Source organism: Bactrocera oleae, chromosome 6, assembly GCF_042242935.1.
Source record: "Bactrocera oleae isolate idBacOlea1 chromosome 6, idBacOlea1, whole genome shotgun sequence".
Classification (NCBI taxonomy): domain Eukaryota; kingdom Metazoa; phylum Arthropoda; class Insecta; order Diptera; family Tephritidae; genus Bactrocera; species Bactrocera oleae.
Window position 1 is genome coordinate 66,117,727 of NC_091540.1, and position 23,469 is coordinate 66,141,195.

General features: G+C 35.7%; 1 protein-coding gene and 1 non-coding gene across 2 annotated transcripts in view; both read left to right on the top strand.

Annotated features, from left to right (window-relative positions):
* The window catches only part of LOC138857697 (uncharacterized), a 33,706-nt gene extending 14,722 nt beyond the window's left edge, over nucleotides 1-18,984 (top strand). The window contains exons 2-4 of the mRNA XM_070111299.1: nucleotides 17,231-17,509; nucleotides 18,391-18,558; nucleotides 18,617-18,984. Coding sequence (XP_069967400.1) covers nucleotides 17,291-17,509; nucleotides 18,391-18,558; nucleotides 18,617-18,775 — 546 coding nt within the window. The 5' untranslated portion in view covers nucleotides 17,231-17,290 and the 3' untranslated portion in view covers nucleotides 18,776-18,984. The remainder of the gene's footprint in view (nucleotides 1-17,230; nucleotides 17,510-18,390; nucleotides 18,559-18,616) is intronic.
* A 711-nt stretch (nucleotides 18,985-19,695) lies between these two features.
* LOC106627344 (uncharacterized) lies at nucleotides 19,696-20,574 on the top strand. Its single transcript, XR_011397113.1, has 3 exons — nucleotides 19,696-19,919; nucleotides 20,150-20,317; nucleotides 20,372-20,574. It is a non-coding gene; the product is annotated as an uncharacterized protein (transcript).
* Nucleotides 20,575-23,469: the final 2,895 nt, after the last annotated feature.

Consider the following 23,469-nt stretch of genomic DNA (forward strand, 5'->3'; position numbering starts at 1 on the left):
AGTTTTTGCGTCTGTCGTAGACACATATCCCTGTCTTTATACAAGCTTTTTACAGCGATACAAAATTATTAAATAGTCAGAGCATTCCGGAAATATATAATTCTTCTAAAATATGTATTTTTTTCAAGGCAAAGTCAACAATCAGTCTCTGAAGACAAGTCGAGTAAAAACTAATGACAAAATATGCAGTTGTGGCCGATTAGATAGCAATGGACTGCCTGAGGTTCAGCAAATATTCATGCAATATTCATTAACTCCAAAGGGACAAATTTAGCATATAAAGAGGTTGACGACTTCTCCTTCTAATTCAAACCATATTTTAACAAACTCAAAACTTCCGAAACTTATTATTATTTATTATCTGTGTCGAAATTACTAGAACCCACTATTTTGATTAAAAGTCTGATACACACAATCTTTGAAGGCTATAATTTGCGAATACCTATAAAAATCGACAGAATATTCAATAACGCTTCGTCACCAAACTTAAAGTGGAGATTCCTAGACAGCGAAGTATACGAAAATGAAGCACTTCTTCTTGGTCGAAGATGTGATAGATAATATAAGCAGATACCTGGAATACTCTTCTACGCTGGACTAAAAACTGAAGTGTATTCGATGACTTTCGGAGTTTATAAGCTCCGAAACTAACATTTTTTTTTAGGTTTAGGGTCTTCAGTGCACGGAATTGTAATTGACCAACCGAAAAGTATAAGGTTCCACGTGGAAAATAAACTAGTTTCGAAATCAGATCGATGATGCACGTGGAAGACAAAACTCGAGTAATTTTACTGAGAGATGTGGTTATATGGGACTTCCACTTTAGTCCTTTGTCAAGAGTGTTGTTCAAAGACTTGACTTTTGCGGAAGTTTAGCAATACCATCTGAGATCATTAGTTGATCATTCCATTAACGGCCAAAGGTGAGTACTCAGAGAAATATGCATGTATGCATATTCAAAAATGTGTCTATGATATCAGCTTCATTTACCAACTGCAACGTCTGACGCGCGTTGACATGCCAGACAATCAAAATTACACACACTCATAGCGAATCTGTGTCGCTCAATAAGGTGTGTAAGAACTATCGACTGCCGCTAGTACTAAAACCCATTAAATATTATGCAGCTTGGACTAATAACACTCACATATGCGCATGCGCATGCGTGTGTGCGTAAGTTGTGGGCAAGCGTGACTGCGACGTGGCAAATAAAATTCGCAAGTTAGAGCTTTGAAGTTGCCACCGTCACCATCGCCGTCATGACGTGGGCAGCACACCTATGATCGCTTGGTCCACACCTGTCGATCGGCATTAACCTCTTTCGCGGTGGTCGGCATACCAGGCTAATGTGTTCGCGCTTGTATCCATTGCAGTTGGCAAGTCGGCAACAAAAAAGCGCGCTACTTAATGTTGCCACAGCCGCATACGGTGATTGTTGCTGGGTGTGCAGCAACACATACACACACACATACACATGAACCGGTGATTTGCTTTCGAAACACGCTTGCTGCATAATTAATCAACAAAACGTGTTTAATGCGTCGCCTAATCGCAACCATCTGCTTGCAACGACCCGCCTGCCACAAGCACTCGACTTCAATTCATGTCATATTGTTGTTGCAATCTTTTTGCTGCTACTAATGCCACAAACTGGCCTGGTGAGTATGTGCCACTTCCTTTTTCCATATTTACTCAGGCATGTTGTTGTTGTTGTTAAAAGAGTTTGCTGCCCGATCTTTGGCACTCGGCTGCTGCTCCGTGCAACGCTTTACATAGTGTTGTTATTAAAAATTAGCGTCTAATTTAGATTTTTATCGCAAGTATTTAAGCAGATGGCTGGCAACGCCGTGTGGTTGGCAGTACAGTTGTTGCGACAACAACAACAACATTAAAAATTGCTCAAATAAAGCGAAAGATTGCAATAGTCAGCAATGGTTGCAACAACAACATAAATTATAACGACAACAACAACAAAAATAACAGAAACAATGAGAATAACAACGATACTCGGCTTAGCAACAACAACAACAACACCATCATCAATTTCTAACTAGCTGTCAAAGTGCTCTGGCTTGTTGCTTGCTTACTTACCGCACGCAAGCCACGTTGCAACAACTCATTCGCAAATGCCAGCAACAACAAACAACAGCAGCTAAACACTATAATTTTGTTTAATTAATTCTTAGGAGGAAAATGCTTATGCTTGTTACCTGTGAGTGTATTCATGTGTGTGTGCGTGTGTTTAAGTGCAACTTATTGCTTTGTTGCTGCTGTGGCAAGCAGTTGTTGCAGCGTTGATATTCATAGCGTCATTATTACTAATGACTGTCAGCGTTCAACAGCTTTTGATGGCCTAGCTGACGCTAACCAACTCATGTTGCAAGTGTCGGTGCACGGTGGCACGGAGAATTTGTTTGTTCTCCATGACTTACAATTTATTTTTGAGGCACACACGAGGTTTTAAATGTACTTCTTACTGTGAACTATGTATTGCAATCGAGCCCAGCAAGCTACTTGGAGCAAAGTCGATCCTTTGTGGTCTGAAGATATTAAATTACATCAGGCTCATCATAGAACCAGGTGCTAGTATCACGAAATTGTTATACTTGATGTCAATAACACAAATGGTCCGCTCTCTCGACAGTCAGGTCTACGTAGTCGGTACTGATTCGGATTCGTATCCAATCTTACTTATCTATATGCCTCAAAATTATTTGGGTAATATTTTCTTTCGCTACAGAAACAAAAGCAAAACACATAAGATTTCTCTGGTTATTGGGATTCAGATACAGACCCAAAATATTTCCATTAAAGGGAATAAGTAGGGATCACAAGGAGAAAACGCTGTCTTTAAATAAGAATCTTCTAGAAAAGTTCAAAAGAGAAAAAAACAGATCACCAAAGCTCAGGTAGATAAGATTGAACTAGGTGAGACCATACTCCATACATACGTGTTAAAGGAAATCCGCCAGTAGGCTTTCCATAAGCGTTGAACTATTTCAGAAGCTTCCGTACAATTAGTTTCTGCTGGGACGCCTTTCTTGTTGGATGGAATTTAGGGAGCGGCGTACCATATACATATCTAGATTGGAAGCTACATCGAAGCCGTCTTCTTCGACTCAATATAATTCCGCTAATATAAAACAATAATCAAGAATTTCCGACTGCATCGAGCAATATTGTTATTGAATCGATAAGGTTCCAGAATGCTTTTTGCTCCTTTTTAATCATCAAACCAAAAGCTTGTTTAGTGTTATATTTAAGGTAAAGGAATAGTCCAGTGATTTTGACTAAATTCCACTACAAGGTAAAGCTTTTTTATTTCCTGAGATACCCGGCAAAAAGGCTATCTGCTTCGAGGTGCTGATATTTTTTACAAATTAACAGAACTCAAGATGGTTGACGATTAATTAACAATCTTTTTACCAAAGATGTTTCCAGAATGAGGGCTTGTCTTAGAAGCAGTGATGTCAAACACAAAAAATAACTTAATATGCCTAGATCTATTGCCTTGTTATAATGTCAATGGGTACGGATGTATCACGAAGTAGTCAAAAAGTGAGAATAGTAGCAACGTTTATTGCATGAGGAGTTTCATTAAGGGCCCGCACCAGTTCAAAAAATTTAATGCGAAGATTCACAAAAGCTTTCGTTGAATATGGACCTCGAGACTTTCAGGACTGTAGAGATATTATTTCCAAATCCATTAAATAAAGTGGGTGATCGTCTAACCGTGTTTGAATAACTCTCAAAAATTACGTACTATTACCACAAATAAGATTTTACTTAACCACAATCTTCTCAAGTATATTAAATATTAAAGGCTCTCACTCACACTCTCAGCTTAATTTACCAACCCAATCATGACATGTGCCAAAACCATTAGCTCTATTTTAACCACCGCCACATCAAAAGCTGATAGTTACATGCTACAAGCACTTAGCTGGATACATTATTCACAATTTTTGAAGAAAGAATATTTTCTATAAATCGCGTATGTAGCAGCAGACATAATCCAATTGACCTTTCTTAAACATCTGTCATAATCGATTGAGTGCTGAGGGCTTGTAAAATGCAAAAAGGAATTTGCAAGGCGAAAAGGGATGCACGTCACTACGCTCGCTCTTGAGCTGACTTAAGAAGAATTCCCCAATGTCTAAGTAACTACTTGCAACAAGAGCTAACATTACTTGTATGTATAGGTATACATATAACAGGGGCGACGCTGGTGGCTCGTGTAAGAAATATGGCATGAAAAAAAATATGTATATATTTCAGACCAGAAAATTGCCAACTCAATTAGTGCACGTCTCGGCCACTGAAGACATCATCGCCTTCAACGCCATCGCCGTCGTCAGCATCGTGTTGCCACACTGACAGCTTGCCGCTACACTCGCCATATGCAGTGACTAGAATTACAAGTGGCTACTGGCGCTCGAGCTGGTCGTGCAACTGACCGTATGCTACGCCGACAAGCTGTTGCCACATGCCACACACCAACACGATTGCCGCTACGTGAGTTCGTGTCATATGTGCAATTCGAGAGTTTCTATTTTATTTCATCTATTTTATATTTTTTTCCGATTTTAAATATAAAAGTTATGAATAAAATATGACACCTACAATGGTGTGAGTAACTCCATTACTTCGCTAATTCTTCATACTTGATGGCATATTTGTAAATGTAATTCTGCTCTCCACAGTGGCCCTTTCACGAAAAGTCACCCCTAATGTTTAACAAACTATTTGATTTCCCCACGGAGTCACTTTGTGAGGGAAAAGCCAAATCGTGTCGTAATAAAATATTTTTTGAAGGAAATTTAAAAAAGGAGTACTTGAAGAAGGAGGGTTGCATGTACGTATTTTAAAAATTAAACTAATAAAATGCATTTAAAATCCGAAATGTTGACATTCACTGTCACAGCTAACTTCAAGCTGTTAATAAAGTTGTCAATCAGCACAGTTGAGGTGACAGAAGTCAACTGCAGTTTGTCATAAGTAAATGTCTGGTGGTGTTGAAAGCTCGATATCAGAGAGTTGATGATACTCGTGTAATAACTTTAAATGCAACTCTGCTTAAAAATCTTTAACTAGAAATTTTCAGAATTTAAAGCTACACTTTTTTTATTTCACATAATTTTCTGAGAAAATAAGAAGAAGACAACCTCCAGTATTATAAAAAGAATAATACCTTTTTCCCTGACAAACTTTCTTGTGTTTATTATCACTTTTTTGCTAAAAGTATGTACCAATTTCTAAGGTAAAATAAATTTTCTCGTTCTTTTTGTCGGCTGTAAAACCTCTAACATTAGCTGAGCCCATTGTCAACACTTTCAAAACTCGGTATTCAGTGGTAATCAGTTATCATGTCTATATTAAATTGTTTCAGCTAAGTAAATATTCATGAATCGTTAAGGGACATTTTAAGAGCCGGCTTATAGCTCTCAAATACTCGGTTGCTATCAAATTTGACAGAATTGATGGTAAAACTTCGCCAGTTGCATTCCAACTGTATGTCCCAAGTACTGGCCGGTCCTCTCATTGGATGCGTGGGCTCCTTGTTTCCCTTGCACACCCATGGGACTCAAATCGAAAGACCTTTTCACTGGCGCATCGTCTTCCATGTACATATACAATATGACCTAACCAGCGAATTCGTTGGATTTTCATGCGCTTAACTTCATGTTGCCGTATAGCTCATACAGTTCATAGAGATAGAGAGTGTAAGTCCTTCACTTTTTCAAATTTATAGCTGTCGAGTACATTGTTTTGCTCTCAGTAACTACAAGAGCATCTTTCACTTATTTTTCTAGCCTAGAAAAGGTTGTGCGTGTATGCCATCTGGCTATCCCAGTAGCATCGTCCTTTTAGAGTAGACAGTGCCACTGTGTTTCAGTTTAGTGGCTTGAATTACATTTTCCAGCATTATATAAAAAAAGCCGGACGGAAGGGAATCACACTGCGTGTAAATAAAGTGTGATACTTACCCTGGCTATCCAGTTATATTTGCTGCCATACCCAACCCCTACTCCTGTGTTCACGTCGAAAAGCCCGGGTAACGTGAGCAACCGAACCGTGTGTTACTCAGTGTTATGGCTAAGTGAGAGAGAGAGCCTTGATGCGACCACTCCGAGATAATCGGTTTAACGAGTTTAATTTCCAATGAAAGAAACGCGAAAGCTCTATAGCCATACCAGGCTCTGTAATGTTTACTAACTAATGAAATGCTTTAAATATTATAATGTAGTTTTAGTCAAAGCTGGACCGCCTTGCATGCTGAAATTTGCTCGAACTCATATTTAGTTACAATATTGCAGGACTTGCAATTTCTTTCCGAAAAGCATAAAGTAAAACTTTTTTTGAAAAGAATTTAATATTCTATCAGGAATAATCTAAAGCCGTCTAAAATAGCGGATATTCTGCTAAGCAAAATTAACTGTAAACAATCTGGTTTTTCCAGCTTAGTCCTATCGGTAAAATATTATCAATATACCGTTTACTTCAGTACCTCCCCAAACACGCTGCTATTCAATTAGCGCAAGTAAAAGCTTTCTAACATATTTGCTTTACTTTTGTAGAGCTAAGCTAAATTTGGAGCAAACAATTACTAAAGAGATCTTTGTTAATAAATCATTTTGCAATGAAAGATCAGTTATTAAAAAAATAAACACGCACACACAGCTGATGCTACATCCAAACAAATGCCGGTGCCCATAACGTGCGGGGTAAATATACGAAAACTATTTCACGAAATGAGAAAGCCAAATAAAAACAAAGCAAAAAACGTGAGAAAAGATGACATGAAGATGAAAAAATCAATGCCGCGAAAAGCGCAAATAAATCACAAACGTATATGATTTGATTATCAGAATGAGGGTGGTCCTATATAGAAGTAAAAGTTTTTGCTTTGAAAACTACTTAAAAACATTATTTTGAGATCTAAAGAAACATTTTGAGGCCCAGAACTAATAAATATTGCAAAATATTCCAATACTATTAGGGATCGATTGTGAGAACGGTGGTGGTCCTATAAGAGATCGACAATTTTTGTTTTGAAGAATGGTTGCGAAAATTTAAATGCTGAACCTTGAGGAAACTTTTGGGGGCTCAGAATTAATAAATATTATGTATTCTGAAATAATTATAAATCGATTATGAGAACGGAGGTTGTCGTATATGAAATCGAAAAATCTTTTTTTTTGAAGACTGGTTTCAAAAACAAAAATTTTTAGACCCTGAAGAAATTTTTTGCCGACTAGAATTAATAATTAATATTAAATACTCAAATCATATTCGTCGATTGTTTTTATAAAGGTAGTTTAATAAGACAGTGAACATTTTGTTGTAGAAGACCTAGATCGAAATTTGTTTTCTAATGCTCAGCATAGATTTTTCGAGGTACCGTGCGAATATTCTCAATTTTAATTTAAGAACTTTTCTTAAACTTTCCACAGAGTTGAAATGAATGTAACTAAAAAAGTTTACTTTCGGTATCACCCTAGTAGCGCAATCTTTTCATCATAAAGCGCCAGCTAGAGGCGAGGTCTTCGTTATTTTAACGGCTACTTGGTTATTTTTACAATTTTTGGCGCAATGTTTTCACAGATGTTACTCATTTGAGATTCTACGATCAGCGCAGCAGCTGTCGGTCCACTGGCTTCTAGCTTAGTACGCCGCTGACCGGCGTTCTCCTACATTTAGCCATTTAATGGGTAACAAATGATGAGTCGCCGCAATGCCACAGATCATTAATATTATTAATGATAACAAAAACAACAACAAGAAAATAAAAATTATCAAAAGCGAATTTAGTTGTGGCCGCTCGCCTTTGGCGGCCTTACCTGAGCGACACAGCTGTGTGCACTTGAGTGCGGCTAATTAAGCTAAGCGACAGCGATTCCAGGTCAGTAAAAGCTGCAAATGATTATAGAAGGCGGACTTCACTTGAAACTTTACCTTTTATTTGCTTGCAACACGTGCGTGGCGGGGCAAGCGGAGCTCGTAGATTGAACTGCTACCGAAAGCAGGATCGGCAGCTGCGCTGTGTCGCCAGGTGGGCGTTGAGTGTTGCCGATTATGTGATTTTTTATTGTCGCAAGCACTTATACATATACATATCTATATGCTCGTATATATGTATGTATGTTGTTGCATTACTTGACAGCAGCCGTGGCGATCTGCAGTCACTCAGTCGAATGTTCATCGCCCGTCAACGGCATTTCGCTGAAAGTCAACGCTTACTCATTCGTGTACTCGAGTCACATGCCTGTTTATATATGTATGTTTGCACCACTGCATCTGGAATGCAATTTTGGAGGTCTCGCCGCCTCGCTGTGCCGCGCCGCGCCGTTTGATGGCAGCGATTTGTTTATTGTTTTAAAAATATTTGCTTTAATTTTATTGCTTGCCCGTTGCAGCTGGTGGTCGCCGCTTAATACGTGCACTTATTTTATATACATATGTATATATACCATACACATATATAGATATGCATGTGTTCAACTGTTTGTGCTGTAAAAGCACAATTTTTCGCCTTTGATCCATTTATACGCGTTAAATTGGGGCTGTAAGTCAATATTGGCTATGACGCTCTGGCGCGACTGGATTATAGTTTTATGCGTCTTTTCCGCATTTTTATGGGCCTGGCAAATTTTCACGCATTTTTTTTCGCGCCGAAACTGTGTTCAATAGGTTAATAGGTTTGGTGAATATATACATATATGGGTGTGTGTGAAACTAAAAATATCGAACAGCCTTTTATAGACAGTATTGAGCGTCAAAGGAAAGATTTGTTGGACAAGGTCTTAGTTAGTGAGCTCTAAATGGTGTATTTTTTCGTTATCGTCTATAATGCCAATACAAGTATTTCAGACTTCTCTTGGACATTATTTGTATTGGTTTCGATCATTATAGAAGACAACGAAAACATACAACAACCTCGTGTCGCAGCGTTTTGAACTTGTAAAACAATGCCTTGCAAAGGGCAACTTTAGTCGTATGAATAGGAGTTGAGTTTCGGGTACCAAGTCTATCTCGGAACCTTACAGTAAGTCGTTGTATTGCTAATTAGCAAAGTGCTTAGTTTTTACCGCAGTTGAATGCCGAAGAATTGTTCTATAGCCTCTAAAACAGCCAAAAAAGTAGAATTCTCAGAGATCCTAACTGCCTAGTGAGTTATTTCAATACCTTAAACAGGATATATTAATTTTACCACGATGTTTGTAATACCTGGAAGGAAACTGCGTAGACCCTCTAAGTAAAGCTGCGGCGATTTAGCCATGTTGGTCGGTCTGTTTGCCTTTATATACGCGAAATAGTCCCTCAGTTTTTAAGATATCGATCTGAAATTTCGCATACGTCAGTTTTTACAAAAGAAGCTACTTATTTATCGAAATCACCGATATCGAACCACTATAGCATATAGCTGTCATACAAACTCACCGATCAACACCAAGTTAAAGATTTTCATAAAACATAATTTTTCCTTATTATGTAACATAACCTTAATTACACTTGAAGGTGGTTTATATAAAACAACGTGGATGGAACACTTGATCACAAATGGTCATTAAATCCAGCTTAGGCTGTGCACATATTATACCAACTGACTAAGCGACTTTGAATACTACGGCATGATCCTAGTATAAATACGTACATTAGATTGGGTGAAAAAAGTTTAAATACTTTTTGTGCTATATACTTCGAAAAATTGATTGGTAGACACCTCAAAAATTGTTTCCAAGTATGAGCTCTTAATATTAGTAGGAAGGTCCTTCAAAGCAGTCTCATATTTACCCATATTATTAGAAAGGAAAATTCATATCTCAGTATGTACTATTTCTGTTTCTTATATTTGTAGAAAATTGAATTATCTACAAAAATAGTTCAATGCAATTGTAATAAAATTCCTGAAGAACCAGAAATGTGTCTTAAAAATATTAAGCTTTAACTTTGAAACCTTGTTTGTGTCGTTACATTAAAGATATCTTAAATACGTTTCTCTTGATACTATTACTAAATATTAAGTTTATTTGACCAATTTAATATGGCATCCCTCTGCAAAAATATCAGGTTGTAAGTTTGTAGTAGTTTGACACCCAAACTGTAATAGATCGCTTTTCTATCCAATTTCGGTGCTTTGAATTTTTTAAACAAGTGGTAACGCTCTTCAAAAATATCTACAAAAAGTTTTTCTTGTCTTAAATATCTTTAGTTTGACACCTATAAAGTAATAGATAACTTTTCTGACCAATTTTGGAGCGTTAAAATTTTTAAACAGCTGGCTTGTTTTTATTCACTTTGATACCATTAATTCCTACTAGGCAAAACAATTCGAAAAAATATTAAATTCAGAGAAATGGCGTCTTGTCTGTAGAGGACTTTTAAAGAAACTTTTCTGAAAATAGTTTTGTATTAAAAAGATCTTATTTGGTCAAACTATTTGTCGTAGGCCGTAGTCGTAGTTTTGGGCCAACGTCAAACAAGATTTAAGGGTAGTCTCTCGAAAGGAGCTTCGACTGATAATCTCCCATTGCCGGACGAAAGTTTCCTATAAAGTCATCAGGGGTTTGGAGGTGGGCTAAAGTCTACCCTCTCAAAGGAAAATAGAATCTTAGTCGACTAAACCGAATTATTCTCAGCAGAGTCGCTACAAGGTATAGAAATTGTTAATCCTTAATAAGTTATTCTTTGCCGCATCGAATATGACAAACTTAGTAATCAATTAGCGATTTCTAAAGCAAGATTTTATTGTTCGAATAACAATAACCGAATTACCTCAACCTTTAACAAATATTTACAATGTTGCATGGCGCTGGACTTCTGTTTCTTATTCATTTGCAGATCAAACGAAAATCATTTTATTCACACAAAGCATCTATTGTTGTTACTATTATCATTATTGTTGTTGTGGTGCTCATCAAATGATTTTTGATACTGTCCACATGACCCATACAAACCAAAATAAATATCTAGCTAAGCATTTGAATTGCATGTGTGAGTAAATGGACAGCTGTTGTTGTACAAAAACCACAACAACATAAAACAGAGGCCATCACTACTAACCACTTGAACTTAGGCGCTGCGGCAAGCTAACCGAAAGATGGAAGTTTTACAAACTGGCAGCAAGAATTGGCGTTAAAAGACATGTTGCTGGTGCTGCTGAAGAGCACGCACATGCACACATACATACATATTATGAATATATGAATTTAAAAACATATGTGTGTCGATTCATTGGTGGCGCAGCCAAAGCAAACAGCCAGTGACGTTGAGCAGACTAGCGCGCAGAGAGGAAGTACCTAAGAACTTATGTCTGTGTGAGTGTGTGTATGCGTGTGCGTATGCGTGTGCGTATGCGTGTGCGTATGCGTGTGATATTAGTTGAAAAGCATAACCCAGATAATTGGCCTAATTTTCACATTAACCAAAAAATTCGGGAGAAAATTAAAATGTTTCCCCAAAAAGTTTATAATAATAATAAATAAATAAATATGTAGCAACGCCTGCGGCGTGCAACTGTGTGTGGTTTCGTGTTAAATATAGCTTACAGTGCAGCTGCCGACAGTACCTGTTAATTTGTGTGTGTTTTTATGTATATATAACCATATATACATACTACATACTATAAGAAAAGAGCTAAGAATTTTTGACGGCTCAGTGTCTTGGAGCTTTGATTCTTCGTACTATTTGCCTGTGTACTCGTATGTGTCTATAATGCGGCGCCAGCGCGTTCGAAATGTCCAAATTCGCAACTTGTGTGGCATCAACACCATCAAAATGTGTTTACCTCAAGCCGAATGGTCAATACATCTCAAAGCGCGAAGGAGAGAAAGACGGAAGGCAAATTTAATAACATATTTTTGTGGATTTTGGAGCTCGTAAGGGATCCCAGCAATTATTTACGCAATAGCAACAATGTTGGTGGTCCGAAGCTGTGTTGTTGGGCTCCAGTGTGTTTTGCGGACTTTCGTTGTCAATAGTTGATTGTTAGCGAGCATTCGGAACTAATTTGGTTGCAATGATACGAGGCCCACTCAATTAGTCATGAAACATAACGAAACACTTCTGCTGCAATCCAAAGAACTGTCAATGGAATAACGGAATTTTCACAATAATGTACCATATTAATTACTGTATTAATAATAATGCTTTGGAAAAAAGAAAATCACGCCTTAAAGAAACCCCGAAATGATTTGAGAACCCCACATAAAAAAAGTAAAAGTACAGGTCTGGTAGCCGTTCTCAGTTAGAAGTTCTCAGAATTTTATACTTAATAGTTAGCTACTGAATGTACGTTCGATTAACGAGAGTTCATGAGACAACTATAACTGCTCAGTACTAGAACTTACAATACTAATGACCGCTTTGAAAAAATATGCGAAATACGTAGTTTATTTCTAAGAATTTCTGGGATTCTGTGAAAGTTATGACTCGTTTCAGAGCTATAGATGAAGCATTGATCCATTACAGTACCTATAAAAAGTCGATATAGCGAAGAGTTGCCTACATTTCTTACGATTTACCCTGTGCCAAAAGGAATTTGCGACTACACAGCGGCTGGTAGTTGACCAACGCTTGCTGAGCTGGTCTGAGGCAATACGGTCCAGTAGTATAGCACAAGAAGTTAACTCAACGCCAACACGTTCTCATTTCTTTGTTAATGAGATAAATGCAGAAGGAAAACATCTCACCGATTTTAGTGGCAGCTTTGAAACAGCTCTTCGCTGTTGTGCTGAAATTTTGACATCATCATTTTAACTTTGCTTGAGACTGAGTAAAAACAAACAAAGCTTTAAACGAAACACCAAAACGTGTCAGCGGCATATACTTGTATGGTAAAAAGAAAATAAAAGAATTGAAAACAAACAAAACTAAATCAAGCTGCGTGTGTGTTCGCGATCATGTTCCGGCGAACGTGTCGACGGCCATGAGAAAAGCGGGAACCACACAGCACAGCATAGCATCGCATAACATAGCACAGCACAGCACAGTACACACTCAGCAAGTCAGCTGAAATGTTGGTGGTCTGCAACCAATCAATTATCCAAACCACCAACCAACTACTCGAGAATGATCGACAGACGCTTTTGGACCGTACAATCGCTAAGAATTTGATTGGGCGCATTGTAGCATAACGGCACGTTTAGCCCGTGGTTGGTAGCGGCAAAGTAGACGGTTTGTTTTGCATACGCACATGTTGGCCCAAATGTTGAAGCAACCGTAACGAGCGTGCAACAACATGATCATCCGGGTAAGCGGGTGGCAGCGATGGCCATGTTGCATGTTATGCTGCAACATACACATAGCTCTGTATGTACTACTTGTAGACTTTAGTTTTAGCAGAGATACTTGTAATATGTATTTACCAAGCTCGTTCGGACTGGATCCATGCGAGCATCTCCGGCGCTGTCTGTGCGCCTTGAGGGCTTTTGTAAATAAATATTTGTTTAACATTGCGCCAGTGCCGAAAGCGGCGAGAACAGCTGCCGATGTTATGAAAATTATGCGCCCACAATCGCCATCTTCCAGTGCTATGTGTATATTGTATTATATCAAGCGTGAGTTGCCCAATCAGCAAAATTGTGTTAAAAGGAAATGCAGCGCCGGAAAGAAGGTGCCAAAGAGTTGACGTGCGTCCAGTTGTTTGTGTGTATTGGTTGCGAAGTATAGATTTTTGTATTCCATGTCAACGGTAAAGACCACTAAATATTACATATTTTATACTGAAAATACTACAAAGGGAAAGAAGTTAGATAATCATATAAAGATAGTACCGATGCAACCAAGCTTTCTAAAGGCCTAACTTACAAACATGAAAGGCTAGACAACAGCAACCACTTCTAGACATTAATATACACTACTAGTAATATCTCAACGGTATTTCGAGAGCTGTCTACTATACAAAAATTATTAACACAACGAAATTTATATTACACAAATAATAAAACTTATATAATAAAAGCCTGGGAATTAAAGGTGAAACTAGGCATGTGGAAAAGCAGTAAATCCAAGAATATCCACAGAGACTTCAAAATGAAAATACTTAAATGAAAAAAAAATACTTAAAATGATCCGAAAGTCGCTCCCATTGATATTCGCACCTCCGAAACTACGTTCTACTGTTGGAAGACACTACGGTCGCAGTGAGATCCTGAATTAGAGTTCACTAATGAACAAGTTTCGTAGGAGGAGTCTGAAAGGCAATAATGGACCTCAAGCCACATAGATTGTCCCGTAGAAGCGTTTGTATTCTCCAACCCAACTTTGCCAAAATCTTCCAAGCGGAAGTACTCAATCTGAATGAAACTGTGAGGTACTGCTGAACAACGAGGAATATTAATGATGCTCTTCTCTACATAATCTATAGTTTGGAGCTACAAAACAATTAAGTCAACGATTGGAGAACTAGCGACTGATACAACACTACTGGAATAATAAGGTGGGAACTAAAAGCTGTAATAATGCACCTGCTAAATAGTTCTTAATTATAGGTCTATTTGAGAACATATTGGGAAATTAAACGCATTACTTCAGCTTTCTCAGGTATCAATAAATCTTAGGTTTCCTTTAAAAACCTGATCTAGAATGGCGTTAGAGGCTTTATCGGCAGTACCAACAGTTTCTAGGTCAAATGATGAAGCCAAGCAACAGAAAATTTGGAGCCAGGTTCATCGGTTAGGTTAGGTCCATATGTAGGTCTTGCCGGAAATCCAGTTAACCCGTTTCCACGCCTCTCCCCTTTTTCTTCTCGGCCTCAGTGCGCTCGTAAATTATTTTTCCTTTCATTTTAGTTATTTTAACTTTCGCTGTCAATGGGTTTCAACCTACTGAGAATTTTTTTAATTTTGCATAAATTTCAAAGGCTTCTGCACCGGTCTAAACGGGCAACTGAGTACCCTGTATATATTTAGATAATTCAAAACAAAATTTTTTCCAAGAGGTGTGTGGACTTATGGCTTATTTTGCTTATACTTGTATCTGATCTACGCACTTGTTGTTATTGTTATGGCAATGCAGCATAAATATATTTGTTTGTAAATATGCTAAGTGGCTGGTGAACTAATTGAAAGCCCAAAGCATTCCTATATAAAATATATATAAAATAAAATGCTACACACCTCTTCTTAGAGTTTACGTTGCCTCGCGCACATATGGACCCACTCTTCACCACCTACTTCATCAGTGCAATAATTTTATGAACTCACTGCAATATGTTTAGTTTTATTCGTTATGCTACGCAGCTCGAAAGCGATCAACAAGTTAACTAAAGTACACTTAAAAATACACACATACATACATACATAATTGAGTAATTATTTGTAGACGCTTGTGCGCCCCAATAGCGCTGGCCACTTGTCCGCCGTGCATAGAAATTTAATATACTTGCCACTCCAGCCTACCCATATGCAACAGCAAAAAATTTCAGTTTTGTGAACACTCTTCGCTTACCCGTCTAACTTCCGCGCACGTATTTACCACCGAAATTGCCATTATTTATTTGGATATTTCGATTATTAATTTCATTTGTTTGTTTATAATTCATTTGTGATTTTTGTTTTTTTGTTTTTAATTTCGAATTTGAGCAAGCAAAAAAGCTGTCGATTCAAGCATTTTTCTAACCTCCTTTGGCTTTCGCTCAGTGATTGGCTCTATGTGTATGCGTGTGCGTGTGTGTTTGGGTTGTTTATCATTCGTTGAAAACGGAAATCACTTGATGAATGCTCGACGCGCCTTCGATGGGATTCCGAAGATCGCAAAGTTTATGAGAAGTGCTGAAATTTAAACAAATCGTTGATTTGTTTGAAAGCTGCATTGGCTCTCATTGGAAAACATATATTGAAGTGTATACTTATTACACATACATTATATATTATATATATATACTCAGATGCACATATTGTTCATAATTAATATTTGTTAATATTTATTTTGCATATGAAATCAAGAATGTTGCTGTAAACAATCGGTTAAGTTTTGAAATGTTTAAGATATAAATCAATTCGGAAGCTGAATGTTGTTCTGGAAATATATGATTTACCGTGCGATTCTACATTATAAGATCAATCAGTCCGGTAGGGAAATATTTTAGGTGTACATTTTGGAACCCTTTATTTTGACCTTTTCCAAAATTTTCAACTTATCAATCGGAATTATATGATAAATAATTTTTTTCACATTTTATTGCACAAAAAGACTGAAATTCATAATCAAACGGAGCAAGAATATGTCTTCTTCCAGCATATATTATTTTAAAGTCTCTTCACTGATACTGATGAAAACTGTACGAACACGCTAACCGACCTATTAGACCTTATTTATTAACACTTCTAAGAACGATTATGATATTTGAAGGTTTCTCAGTCTATTCTGTCCGAAACCATATACATATCTGAGTCCGATTGTTATGAAAACCGAAAGCTGAACTGCTTCAGAAGATGTGACATAGATTATCTTTTTCAATCCAAAACTTTCTGCTTCTAAACAAGCGACTATCGATTTTCTGGATTTACTGAGCCATAACCACGAAAGATATACTTATGAAACATCTATACTATAATATATTTCATTCATCATTAGCTTATTAGCAGTGCTCAATTATATTGTTTACATATAATTTTATACAAAACAAATTGGCGATCTGAAAAAGCTTATTATAGTACACGTGATGTCAATCAGCTCAGCGGTTCCCAAAAGCAAAAAAAGCAAGAAAAAAGCAAAAACGAAAAGCATAAGAATCTCCGTCCATCTGAACGATTTTAACATATTATATTATATAAGGCATGTTTCAGTTAGAGCCGGATTGACTGTTATCTTTACACTTAGCATAATGTAGTTTTATGCCAAAACTCAATGAAATCGATATACATAGATCACATCAAGATAAGCTCCTGAGCCAATTAAAGTATGACAAGCTCTTAATATCACATTCAATACTCTTGCTATAAGCCTCGGTTCGGATGGCCTTTCCTGCCTTCAGCGAAGTTCAGTTTTTCCGGTTTTAGCTTATTTTTGAAACGCCATTCGCTAGATTGTTCAAGTATTCGGCTGCACCCGAATTAAGTCAATAGCTTACTTGTTTATTTAAAAATTTAGTTTGTTGAACTAGCAAATCGATATTTAATGAACCTAATAAAAGTAGGCCACTTTTACAGGTTGTTGCAACTATAATTGACTTATGCTTTACATACTTTAATGTAGGCAATTACTTCTAATTTCTTTATAATTATAGATATTGCCATCACAAGCGAGATACGATTGAGCAGAAAAATTCTCATCACAACTTGTTGACATGGAGTTCCCTTGGAAGTTTTGTTGGCTCGCATTAATAATACTGGTGATTTCAAGTCGTTTAGTTGATACTTTTACAAAACTAACCAATATCGAGTGCAAAACGTTGGACAAACCTTTCGCCGATTTCAAGAGTTGTCGCCTACATGTACCGAAAAGGGGAGAGATCGCATTATCCCTGCACGTGCAGCTCTTCCAGATACCGGTTAATAATGTCAGTGTAAGTGATGGGATATTGTTGAGTGTTACGGGTTAAAGTGTCGTGATTTTCGTCGCAGACTCTATATATGGTAAATGGTCAGCGTGACGCGTTGTGTTTACTTAGCCATGTCTGTATATATTGGTCTGTATATACGCGAACTCGTCCCTCAGTTATTGGACTATTGACTTGAAATTTTGCACATGTTCTTTTCTCCCCAAGAAGCTGCTCATTTGTCGGACAACTATAGCATGTAGCTGGCTGCTATACAAACTGAACGATCGCAATCAAGTTCTTGTATAGAAAATTTTTCATTTGATCAGATATCTGCATGAAATTCATAAATTAATGCCCAAAATAGCGCTACAATCTTCGCAGAAATTATTTAGATGGGACCGCTATAACACATACATAGTTGGCATACTTTCTGACTGCGCCAAAACAAATTCTTTTATGGAAAACTGGTTTATTTGGCATGGATTATTATCCAAGGCAACGCTACCATTTTCGAACATATTATTCAGAATGGATCGCAGAAATGGACCTTTGCAGGACTGTATAGCTTCGGCTCATTTAAAGATTTTTCTTGTTTTAGCATTAAAATAAATTAAATGTTTTAAATTTAAATATAAAATAAAATTAAGTATATATTATATAATAAATTATTTCTTGAATATTTTTTTTTGTTTGTAATTAATTTATTATTTTTATTTCTTTTTGTAATGTTTTGTCAAGTGTAATCCTCCTGTCCTACAGGATCATTACGAGTGCATAATACTTTCGTTTGTCCGCTCAATTATTATTTTTCGTAGCCTTATGGCAACACTGTTACAATACAAAAATCAGCTTTCGCTTAGTTTCAGTATTTACTAACCCATATTTTTCCTTTTCTCTCTTTACAGATAAATCTTTCATTTTTCAAGAGAGCCAGTGGTTACCGCCCTTTTTTATACAATATTACCGCTGATTTTTGTGGTTTTATGGCGAACAGAAAGCGTTATCCTTTTCTAAATATATTCTTTGACATTCTTCTTAAGGACTCGAACATTAATCACACCTGTCCCTACAATGTATGTAAATATGTCCGCCGCTTTAATAGAAGTAAAATTTTACTTTTTTTCCTTACAGCATGACATAATCGTCAAGAATCTAATACTGCGTGACGAAATGTTCGGACGAATACCGGTGCCAGCGGGCGAATACATGTTTAAGTTAATGGTAGGCGCCTACAATGAATGGAAAGCTGATGTGAAGGCTTACTTTTCAATAAGACTCAATAAAAAATAACGTTGAAATGACACTTCAGTTGATTTCAATATTATAAAATAGATAAGTTGCTATGCGTTTAAATAGTAAACGAAGCAGAAATATCAGACAAGGATGGACCTATATCAGGTGCGGTCGAATATTTATAATCGGGACATTAATTATATAGTAAAGCATACATTTAAATTGAAATTTGAATTTTGAACTTGATGATAATCACTACATTGGAGCTTAAGGAAAGTCTCACATTATTGACAGGAAAAGATGGTCACTGAATTCCATTAGGATCTTTTAAAGTTTCACCGATATTTTCGGTAGCGAGTACCTTTGGTTGATATAGCTGATATAGCTTTCGTGTGTGTTATAGTTTTTAAACGATAAAGGGCCCTACCCACGACGATCATCCGAACCAGATAGAAATTTTTTTTCTAATTAGATATTGCTATTTATATTTTTTTGATTGACGGCAATTCGGATAAGTCTTATTTATTTGAAGGCGCCGTGTAGACGAATCTATTTACGTATAAGATTATATGTTGATTAGAAGCGTCATAACTTCGAATAATATGGTTAACAAGCAAAGATTGTTGAGCTCGATTCAGATCTCCATATCCATTCAGGCCTTATAAAAAAAAAAGTCAAAAAATTTGTTTGATGTAAAACTCGCTACCCTGCACTGATATATACGATAAAAGACCGTGTTAAATTCTTTCACAAGTTATAACGGTATCAAAACTTCGACTGTAACCGAACGTGGCAACCCTTACTTCTTTAGTTGAAATCTTTTATTGTTGAAACCGCAAATCGATATTTAATTAAACTAAAAATAATAAATCCTCAGTTCGTTACAACTATAATTAATATTTTATAGCCTTTTAATTTCTCTACAATTTTTGATATTTGCCACACAAGTTGAGCAGATAAATACTCAACCCAACTTGTTGAAATGGAGATGCCTTGGAAATTTTATTGGCTCGCGTTACTATCACTGGTGATTTCAAGTCGTTTAGTTGATACTTTTACAAAATTAACCAATATCAAGTGCAAAACGTTGGACAAACCTTTCTCCGATTTCAAGAGTTGTCGCCTACATGTGCCGAAAAGGGGAGAGATCGCATTATCCCTGCACGTGCAGCTCTTCCAGATACCGGTTAATAATGTCAGTGTAAGTTAATAATGTAAGTCGGGTTAAAAAGCCGTGAAACTGCTTAAAACAGAGCAATGAATAGTATTAATAACACATACAAGTTTAAATTCACAATAAATAGCTGACAACATTATGCAATTAGTTACAATATTTGGAGAAAATGCAAAAATTAATTTAGTTATTCAAAATACGCTCCAATTGCTTGTATTGAGACATCTTCCTATATATTTCTTTTTCTCTCGTTGCAGGTAAATCTTTAATTTTTCAAGAAAGCCAGTGGTTACCGCCCTTTTTTATACAATGTTAGTGTCGATTTTTGTGGTTTTATGGCGAACAAGAAGCGTCATCCTTTTCTGAATGTTTTCTATGGTTTACTTATGAAGGACTCGAACATTAATCACACCTGTCCCTACAATGTAAATACGTTAGACGTTTTTAAAAAAATCAAATTTGGATTTTTTTCATTACAGCACGACATAATCGTAAAAAATTTAATATTACGCGACGAAATGTTTAGCCGAATGCCGGTGCCAGCAGGCGAGTACATGTTCAAGTTAATGGTGGCCGCCTACAATGATTGGAAAGCAGACGTAAAGGTCTACTTTAACAAAGAAGGAGATTAAAGTGATATAGTGAAAATGAGGACTTGATGAATAAGTGTTCTATAAAAAAGTCTATACATACATACTTAAATGAATCCATAGTAAAATTATTTTCAGTTTCAAGGTCAGTACTAGAATAACCCTTAAATTTTCAGATTTAATCTTTCCTGCTTTAAAATTTATGCGCTGAAATAGGTTTGAATTTGTTTCAAAATGTTGAATTAAATTTTTTAAAAATATGTTAACCTATCTCAAAAATAGTTCCAATAGAAGTATTGATAAAGCCTTCCTCTTGTGCGAGTTCTACTGAAGAACTGGAAAGAGGTTTGATACTTAACTGTTCGAGAACGCTGCTTGAAAAGAAAGATAATTTTTATGGAATGGAACATTTTACGCATAAAGAACTGCAAAGCTAATGAGCTTATAACTAGGATACATTTGTTTCAGTACCATCAGACTGCGAACGAGTCAGCATACCGATGGTTTTCAGTAGTTTATTACTGGGCAGCTGAAAATCGGCCTCCAAGTCGCAATATAAAAATTTTACCACATGTTAATTATCGAAGTATTATTTATAGCTATTATCTCAGCTCCGACTGTTCAACTTTTGCTAGACTTATTTGAAAACCAAGCATGTCACACCTTTAGGGATTCAAGCGAACTAGATTTAGTAAAATTAAGGGGTTTTGAGGGTTTAGGGGCATCTTTAGGAGTTTCTGACATCACAAAGCACATATCATCATATAACTTAAAATCTTATATAAGCATTTCACTTATCACTACAATAGTGTAATAAATAATTACAGCTCTTAACTATCGGTGCGAGTCAAGCGGGAAAGTTAAAAATACCATGCATTAAAAACAATAAAAAACGAAAAATTAGACGCACTACAAATTAGCACAACTATAAAAGTAATAACACAACGGGAGCAATAGAGCGATCGAAATAAATTCATATATGTATATACACATAAGAATCCATTGTGTATGTAGCTTGGGTGCATCCATGTAAGTACAGTGAAACCAGGTTTAAACTACTTTAGACATCACTCTAAATGCAGGAACTTTTTATCAAAAATAAAACATAGCATAGTACAGTTAGGCTTGGAAAATAGAAAGTATTACCTATCACAAGGTCTTTTATATATAGGTGAACAAGTTTAACGGTTGCACTCTATTTATTCGAACTTTTGAAAAATTCGTAAAAGAAACTGAAGGTAGAATGTATTTCAACAAATAATTTTCGAATGTTATTCAAAAAACTAAAACTTTGGTTTAAATATAATTTAAACATAACAAAAAAAATTTGATAAAGTCGAAAAACAATAATTTTTTGAAATTTGAATATAAAAAGAAAAATTTTTCTAAGATTTATATGCTTTTTTCGTTTTCAAAAATTTTTCAACATTCGATTTTTTTCAGTTTCAAAAGTTTTAACTTGCGCTCTCTACCAATTTTAAAGTTATGGGTTTTCGAATAATATTACTATTTGTATTTGAGGAATATTCTAAAAAAAAATTTTTCGAATTTCTATGATCAAGTTTTTGTTCATTTTCGAAATTTTTTTATATATTAGAGTTTCTTTCTTATTTACTATACTTCTTTTTTTTTATATAATTGATAAAAAACTAAAAATTTCGTTATATTAAATTTTTAGCACTCTAAATTAATTTTGAAAAATATTGCAGTCAAAAAGCAATTGTTTTTATGAATTTCAATATTTTTGGACGGTGTTTTAATTTTTCTTGTACGAAAACTTGCCCATATTCGATATTATTTTCATTTTCGAAATTATTATTACATTTTTTAAAGAACATTTTTAGCAAAAATTTCAAACTTGCGTGATCAATCTGAAAATAAATATTTTTGAAAGACATTGTTTTCGAAATTTTTCCGTATTCGATTTTATTCATTATCAATATTGTTTTCTTTTCGAACATAATTGATAAAAAACAAATAGTTTTATTTTTATATAGTTCCAGCATGCCAAAATAATTTTGAAAATTATTAGAGTCGAGGAACAGTAGTTTTTGAAAAGTGCAATCCGAACTTTTACAAATTTTTTAATTGAAACTTATATTTTAGATTTTCGATTTTTTTCATTTTCGAAGTTATTATTATTTTCATTAAGGAACCTTTCCAGAAAAATTTCGACTTCTGTGATCGAATTGAAAATAAATATTTTTGATAGATTTGTAAGCTGTTGTTCGTCTGCGAAATTTCTTTCATATTATTTTCGATTTATTTTTAATTTTCGGAAAAAAACTCAAAATTATTTTTTTTAAACAAATTTTTTTTTTGAAGTTTTTTTCGAAATAATTTTTTTTTTACTTTTTAAAAAGAATTTTGCTATAAAATTTTCTAAGCTACGCAGTTTTTTAACATAAGAAATTCTTCTCATCCTTTTTAGTACATTGCAAGTGTATGTACAAGTTTCACGACGCTTCACTGTATTATGTAAACAAACCGAGATTAGCTGCACTCAATGAAAACTCTATGAAATAAGCACGTAAACAAAAGCGCCAATTATTGCGAGCTATTGCCAATGCAATGCGCTGCAATAAACTGCAATATTTGTACATATGTATATGTGTAAATGAATGTGTGTGTATGTATGTATGCACTTGCTGCAGTGTAAGTATATATAGCGAATTTATTTGCAGTAGCCAGTAGGTAGCAGGCGCCAACAATAGTAAAATAGCAATGGAAACGCATGTAATGTACATATGTATGACTGTTTGTATGTATGGCAGTGCAAATGGGGGCCAGCGGCCAATGTGTTAGCATAATACTGTGGCGCCAGCTGCACATCATGCAATGGAGCAGTGAAAAGCGCTTATCAGTGCTAAGCGCACTTGCACTTTTCGAGCGCTAATATAGAAAATGCGATTTGTTGTTGTTGTGCTTTTGTTAGTGTAATTTGTTGTTATTATTATTAATGTTGTTGTTCTGTTTATATCTATTGC